Below are 8019 nucleotides of genomic sequence, written 5' to 3' on the forward strand. Positions count from 1 at the left end.
AAGGGGCCTGTGGGTTTGCTTTTGGAGAAGCCCTTTTTGGGGATTCTCTCCAAATTTGCCCTAAACCAGGACAGTACCTTTGGCTTGCAGGTTTCCTGTGTTAACAGAAACAAATTGAAGGAATAAATGTGCCTTAAACGACAGTGACTGGAGAACAGGGGAAATTGAGGAAGGCCAAAGGCATAAAAGGAACATAATTTTGTTAATATGGGAGGCAGCTGTTTGTAGTATCTGTTTGTAGTTACTACAAGACTCCTCTGAACCATGTAGAGGATGAGGTTTTATTAAAAGCAGATAATAAACTAGGCCCCTGTGTCTCTCATCATCTAGGCATGTTAGAGAAAAGCAGCTGGAAGCAGCAGCAGAAGGAAAAGGATCAGCCTTTTGGTTCTGTTTCCCAAACATAGTTTACTAGAGTTAGAAAAAAAAAAAGGCACAACATGTTGTGCATGCTTTCTTACACATATCTTACTGAGAGTCCTTACAAAAGTGATGTCCCACAGAAATTAGAATTGGTATTTCTCATTGTTAGTAAATTTATGCTTTTCACTTTCAGTAGTGGTGTCAGAAACAGCCAAGTGCATTTTGTGTTAATATGCTGTCTTTGTAGGAAGACAAGGTATTTATAAGTGGAATACACTGAAAAAATATTTTGTTAGAGGTGTAGAACTGGTTTTACTTACTTGATAGATCTGTTCAAGTAACTCCTGGAATATCAGGACGTGGTTCTGTTCATGTGTCAGTGGTACTTACGTTACTTTTTTGTTTCTTAGACATTCAGCACTGCTTGGAACTCAGCTGGCTGATCTTCACCTTCACAACCAGAGATTTGGAGAGAGGGTGAAGAAAGAAGGGAACATAGTTGGTACAGTACACAGCTGTTTGCAAATTTAACCCAGTTGATAATAATCTACAAAGCAGTTAAAATTACTTCTGCTACTTCAGGACAAGTTAATCTTTCCCTGAAGATAGCATGAGACTAGGTTTGGATGAAACAGACCCCGGCAGGGATATTTTTTTGCATTTGTTTGCGCTCTTTGAGTCTGTGTAAGCAAAACACATACTCAGTTTTGGACGTAAAGAACCTCAAAATACAATTATGAAGAGTAGAATATAGCTGTGTAACATCAAAATTTAAATTTAAAAAACAACCACGTTGTAACCTTAAAAAAACCCATGAAAGTGCAATTTTTTAAATGAATTCTCAGTAGAAGCAGCATTTTACTCTTGTGTAGTTTTAAAGGTTCATTTGGGTTGTGGATGCGCAGTATTATGTCACTGTTGTTTAAGTTTGTCTTTGGTTTGAAAGGTAAAGGTGAAGGACAATCAGAATTCCAGTTTGTGGATCAGTTTGGCTTTCATACAGTTACCTGCTGTGGTTATCTTCCACAGGTAGGTTGTACTTTCTCAGACTGATAGAATTTTAAATTTATCTTGTTTTCCCTTCAGTGATACAGAAGGTCAAAGTTAGCATAATGGGGATAAATGAATTTTTGTGGAGCCATGAAAATAAAAAAAATGTGGTTCTGCCCTGCTAAAGAAAGTAGTGTCTTGGACAGCACTTGAAAGTGCTTTGGACACTGATAGCTCTTCAATTAGCTCTTCAATTTCCTGCACTTCAATCACTGAGAGAAAATTATTCCCCTAATTTAACATTTTCAGATAACATTAGATTAAATGATGGTAGCATTTATTGTCCTGGATGGTGCCAGCACAAAGACTTTGTGATCCTCAAAAGTCTTATTTGAAAAAGAAGCAAATGTGCCTTTTGTGGGTGTGGACTGACATTGGAGGTCTGTTCCTGCAGGTGAACGACTGGCAGAGTGACTGGGTGACCTTCTTTGCTAGACAGAGGATCCAGCCCCAGATGGACATGATTGAAAAGAAATCAGGTGACAAAGAAGCAAGAGAGCTTTGGGCACAGCTTCAGGTAGGAGCAATTCCCTTAGTTCTTATTACTGGGAGAGCTGGGCATACTCAAAATTTATTTTCTTAAACTACAGTTCCTGTTTGTTGGTTTGCACCAGGTTCTGTTGGTAAGAGACTCCAGTTTTTAGGGATCAAAATGCCCTTCTTCTAAGGTAAAATGGCCTTTGCTGCATCTCCATATGCTAACATTCCAGAGTGAATTCCAACGTGCCAGATAGCACTTTGCCTGACTGTTTGGGAAATACTGGATGGAGTTCATATTCTCATTCCCTGTAACACGCTCTTGATGAGAAATGTACATAAGCAGTTCTGTCCTGCGTGCTGTCTGTCCATTCACTGTTTGCACCTGATTCAGTGACTGCGCTATTGGCTCTTTGGGTCCTACATTTTGGAAATTCGGTGAGACATCCTTGAGCTTTCTAATGATGAAGTGTTGGTGGCTGTGTCACTAACCCTGGACAATATCTGAGTTTTAAGGTTTTTATTTCCTTGCTAAAAACGATTTAGATGACGATTTTGCTGCTGCCTTTTATGAACAATAAGAGTCCTCTGGATGTACTCAGCATCTCTGCTGACCAGGTCCTGTGTGTTTTAAATGGTGGGTTTTAGGACAGTTCAAGTATGCAGATAAACCCCTACATTTTAAGTGAATGATTGTGTAATTTACATGTCTTTCTTTTCTCCTCCTGCAGCTGAAGATACCCAGTTTTTTCAGTGATATAGAAATCATTCCTGCTCTCCTGCATGGGGATCTCTGGGGAGGAAATATATCTGAGAATGAATCTGGTCCAGTTATCTTCGATCCAGCTTGTTTCTACGGCCATTCAGAGTACGACCTTGCAATAGCTGGGATGTTTGGTGGCTTCAGCAATTCTTTTTATTCTGCTTATCACAGTAAAATCCCCAGAGCTGCAGGGTTTGAGAAGCGCTTGAAGCTATATCAGCTGTTCCACTACTTGAACCACTGGAACCATTTTGGTTCAGGGTACAGAGGGTCTTCTTTAAACATTATGAGAAACCTTGTAAATTAACTTCCTGCTTAAGCCAAATACTTCCTGCATTGTTTGGAGAGCCCTGTTCTTGGTGGTGCAGCTGCAGGAGTAGTAATGTTAAAAAAAAAACCTGTGAGACCCTTGACCTTGTTAAAGACCTAGAACCGGTGTCTCCTGCTGAATACCAAGTATAAAATAGTCATCCCTTTTTAGGATAGTTGGGGATAACTCCACGAGGGAAAAAAACTAAGGAAGGAGTGAATTTGCACAGTGAATAAAGGTCTCAGTGTCCAGAAAGCATGTGAGACTGTGCAGGGTAATACAATTTTAGATGCCTAAAAGAGGTTGCTCACTGCATTTTGCTGTGTCCTCCTCCCTCTTTTCAGCTCTTCATGTCTAGTTGTGTGCATGAGAGCAGCGTTAACAACAGAGCTTGAAAGTACAGGAGATTTATGTAACAGGAACTGTGAGAAGGGATTTGGACTTGCTATTAATTTTCACAGATTCAGAGTTGGTGAGGATGGGGGTGATCACAGATTGTCATCTAGTCCAACTTCCTGCCTAAGCAGATTAGTTAGGATTCGGTCCAAAGGCTTTTCAAGACCTCCAGGGTTTTGCTGATTGATTCCATTGGATGTAGACTGTGGGTGCCTCCTGGAGTGGTTGTAGGCTGTTCTGTGCTTTCTGGTCAGTGGGCTTTTATCCACAGCACTTCTGCTTCCACCAGAACTAGTTCTGTTCCTTTTTTGGATTACGCTTTAGTCCAGTAGTGGGCATTTTTAGAGAACTTTCTATGTAAGACACTTTCCACATACACAGCTTGTGTATTCTCTAATGAAATAAAACCTGCACATGCTTCACATGTATGACTAAAGTCAGTCAAAATCCACCTAACAATGAAGCGATGTGAGCTGGCACTTTGTGTTTTCCACACCCACAAAGAAAACTATAAAAATAAAACCTAAAAGGGGAAGGAGGTCAGAGGAGACTCCTGGGATGGCTCACAAGCTGCAACCCTCTGCTTCTCTACAGGAATGCCTATCAGCTAATTTTTTTCCACTACTGCTTGTGCTTTTTGATACCAGTTTGTTTATCCACAATAGTTTATCAACTTTATTCTGGCACAAGGATCAGTAAACCACAGCATTTGTGTCACTGGGACCATGAATGTGCCCAGTTTCAAGGCTGCACTGTTTGTACACCTATGCTCATGAGAGTTCCAATGCAGACTTGGATTGTTGCATTGCTCACTCTAAAATATTCTGTGTAAAATTCTCCCAGGGCCTCAGGCACACCAGGAAGGGGGAAGGTGTAGACACCTCTGGGCTCAGTACTTGGAAAGCAAGGGCATCTTCCTTTCCTAAACTCTGACCTGACAGTCCCCACTACATGCAAACTGTGACTGTTGTGGTAAGAGACATGAAACCAAAGGAAGGTAGCATGTAACTCTCAGAGCAGCACTTCCCCCTGTCAGAAGTCCTTGGTGACAGTTCCACAGACTGTGGCTTTAATACGAGTTTGTGCTCTTTTGATGTAGGCTGTTAGTGGTGCTTCTGTGCAAGCCTGCCAGGTAGGTGAGAGAAATGCATGATTCTAACATGCACTTTGAGTGTTGGGGATGGCTTGTGTTAACTAAAACTGCTTTGCACTGGGTATTGGCAGATTACTGAGGTTTTCTGGTTGCTAGTTTGACAGTTACTTACATGGATTGGAAACACGTTTGGAGATGACTGTTATTGTTACTACTTTCCTTAATTCTACTGCTTTTCTCACTAGTTGTTTGACTTTTGCTGCAAAAATTCTGCTTGGTAGAATAGGTTTTACTTTTACCTTGTTGCCTGAATAAAAGGTTTCCCTGTTGATTGTTGTTGTCTCTGTTTTCTGAATTAAAGCCTTACATCTTGGTTTATTCTTGGGGCATTACTTAAGAGGCTCTTTAAGAGGCTCTGACCTCTTAAAGATCCTTAGTTTGTCGGATGAATTATGGTCATTGGAGGTGTTTCTGGGAATGTGCATGGTCATGAATTGGTATGGAGCACTGTGTCACTAAAGAAAATTTACATGTTCATTACAGAGCAAGTCAAGATGTTAATTTTCCTAAAATAAATTTAACTCTTTAATTCTTCATTTTAGCAGGGGAAAATGAATATGAGAGTGGATTTTCTGTCAGTTGTAGTTCTGAGATAAATTTACTGATAAACAGCAACCTTTCAGAGATGACCTTTTCCTAACAGAACTGAATCTAAACATTTTTGTGGTTGAATAAAAGTTGTGTTTATGCAAGTTATGCAGGGAGAAACAATGATTAGAGTTTTAATGTAAGGATATTATGCTCAGTTTTTCAAAGCTGTTTTTTGCTGTCAGTAAGATCCGAAGAGGTGGGAGGGAGGCAGAGAAGTGGAATGTGACAGGAATCTCTCCTGTACTATGGATCCCTGGGCTCTGAGCCCTTCTCGGGCTGCAGAAACTGCCTGCAGATAGAAATGTTGCACTCCAGTGCTGGTTTTCCTCCTGCTTCCCATCTCAGTGCTCTTCCAAAATGGGTCTGGTGATTAAAATTGCTGCTGGGCTCTTCCAGCAGAAGTCAGAGCAGGTGGGAAGCGTCACATCAGAATGTGGCAAAAAGCTTTAGGGGGAAAACATTTTTCTGGTAACTAAGCCACACCACAATCACAACAGCTTTATTATTTTTTATTTCTAAATGTTCAGTTACTTTTTATTTTATTTGAGGTTTTGTTTGGGGGTTTGTTTTGTTTTTCCTTTAACAACTAAACAGAAAAATTAATTATGGTTTCTTTCATTATGCTGATGTAGATTTTGCTCTATTTCTTGTCTCTTTTGTTTTTTTTTTTTTTTGCCAAACCACTTTATTCCTTTCCCTTTGTGCTCCCCAGTGCACTGCAACCCAGGATATGGTTCTTTCCTCTCAGCAGCTTAAGAGCCATCTAACCGAGAATCTTATCTTTACAGACACATTAGAAGAACAAATATTACAGGATCTGGGTTTCAATAACATGTTTTAAAGGCTCAAAACTTTGTACCTGAGAGTGCCAGTTCACTTTGCACTTCACCCAAGTATATCACATGGGTTGATCCTGTTTTTAAATTCGGCATCATTGCAAAAATGGGTTTAAATTTTTTCCTTCTTTTTCTCTTTAAGAGCAATCCTCTACACAACACAGTAGGACTCATTTAAAATGAAATACTGTTGAAAATTACTGTCCTGATCCTCACCAGTACCACTGATACAATGTAAATTGCGATCAATGGTTCTGAGTAGAAACGCAAAACAATCTCCCAGCCAAAATCACAGGAAGGAGAATGAGGTTTATTGGTTTCTAGAAAAACACCTGGTTTACATTGAAGAGATTGCTCCTTTATTTAAAAAGCAAATTAGCATAATCCTTTCTGTAAATTTCTATACTGTTCTAAACATTACTCGTGTTCCACAGGAGCGTTAATAAATTGTTCCCAGAAACTGTCTGCATCCAGGCTTGGCTTAACTTTGTGCATGTTTTCTCCTTGTTGTTTGGTGTAAATATTTGCCTCCCCTTTTTTGCAGTCATTGACTCAGACCTTTGCTGCTGGGTCAGTTGTCGGTTTATTTTCTGTTTCACCAGCTCCTACAGACAAACAAATAAATCTGATCAGAACCTTGGAGGTGATTTAGCACTAAGGACACTCAGGCAGTGCTTTTTCAGGACTAACATGAACATTCAGGATGTTCACCTTTACTGTAGAAATTATGAAAAGGGGGGTTGTTTCCTTGTAAGAAATAATAAAAACGGGATATATTCTGCTCTGGACGAGGTCTGCATGTAGTGCTGTTTGTCAGTGCTACACCCTCAGGACTCAGAGCACCTAGAGAGGTGTCAGGTTACCTGTCACACTGTATTTTGATACTCTAAGCTCTAATAAACAGCATTTTAAATCCCGCTTTCTAGTTCAAGTGTGTTTCCTGCAGGGATGACAAAGGACCAGCAGCCCGGGGTGCAAAACACACGCCTTCCACAAAAATGTAAAATAATAATATGGTAGAACATTTCAGGTCCAGCAGTAAATCTTCGGTATGTGCCTTTTTTTTTTTTTTTTTTTTACCTTGTTTTTTCTACAGTAAAGATTACAAAAAATATGAGTGATTTCTTAACACGAGTGTAGCTAAGACAGATGGGAAGTCATCTATTTCATCAGGGTAGAGTCATACCTTGTTGGAAACATGCTAGAAGAAATTTTTCAAGTCTTTGACATGTAATCTAATATAAATTCATCAAAATCTATTGCTCAGCCAGAATACCTGGTGGAAAGACTCACTGGTCTTTCCACCATCACACATTAAATGTAAGCAAATACTGAGAAATGCAGATGTGCAATTTGTTATTTAATTGTTCATCATTCTCCTTATTTCCTCTGAGTGAGTTACATGAATGCATGTCAAGATCTGTACAGGTACAGAAAGATGCTTTACTTCATTTGAAATAGCTGATTTTACAAAACTCAGGATGCTTTCTTTTCCTGGCATAGTCTGCAAGTTATGACTGCAGTACTATTTCCTGTACTGCCACTGTTTATGGCCACAAAGCCTGCAAGCATTTGTTTTTGTGATTAAGTTAATAATCTTTTTATGTTTTAACATGTTTCCTCCACTGATAGAAAGAAAGCTGCAACAAGATAAATGCTTGCAGCAGTATCAGCTCTAAGCAGCCCAGTGGCTCTGACAGCAGTGCCATTATTGTGCATTTTCAGTTCTGTAATTATTTTCCCATGTTACAAATATCCTGTAGTACATGTTTTTATTTTAGCTCTAACACTAAAAGGTTCAGCAGTGGGCAGAAAGATAATTTTGCTCAGCCTAAAAGCATGCAAGTGGAAGCATTGTGCAATATAAATTAGTGAAGAACAAAGTTTTATACGTGGATTAATTACTTGAAAGCTCTTCTGCTAAGTGCTTTTATATTTCTTTTTGAACAGAAAATTAGGTACCTACATGCTATTTACATTTAAATTGGTTTTTAAAGGTATTTAAAAGGCCTTAAAAATTTTTACCTTTAAAGCTATTTAAATGTTTTTTTAATACCAGTTAAAGGTACCATAAGGTACT

General features: G+C 39.2%; 1 protein-coding gene across 1 annotated transcript in view; it reads left to right on the forward strand.

Annotated features, from left to right (window-relative positions):
- The window catches only part of LOC103823225 (ketosamine-3-kinase-like), a 5729-nt gene extending 946 nt beyond the window's left edge, over window positions 1–4783 (forward strand). The window contains exons 2-5 of the mRNA XM_050986922.1: window positions 691–865; window positions 1310–1392; window positions 1808–1930; window positions 2622–4783. Of these exons, the coding sequence (XP_050842879.1) occupies window positions 691–865; window positions 1310–1392; window positions 1808–1930; window positions 2622–2960 (720 nt within the window). The 3' untranslated portion in view covers window positions 2961–4783. The remainder of the gene's footprint in view (window positions 1–690; window positions 866–1309; window positions 1393–1807; window positions 1931–2621) is intronic.
- The last annotated feature ends 3236 nt before the right edge of the window (window positions 4784–8019 follow it).

This window comes from Serinus canaria, chromosome Z (genome assembly GCF_022539315.1).
Source record: "Serinus canaria isolate serCan28SL12 chromosome Z, serCan2020, whole genome shotgun sequence".
In the NCBI taxonomy this organism is placed as follows: domain Eukaryota; kingdom Metazoa; phylum Chordata; class Aves; order Passeriformes; family Fringillidae; genus Serinus; species Serinus canaria.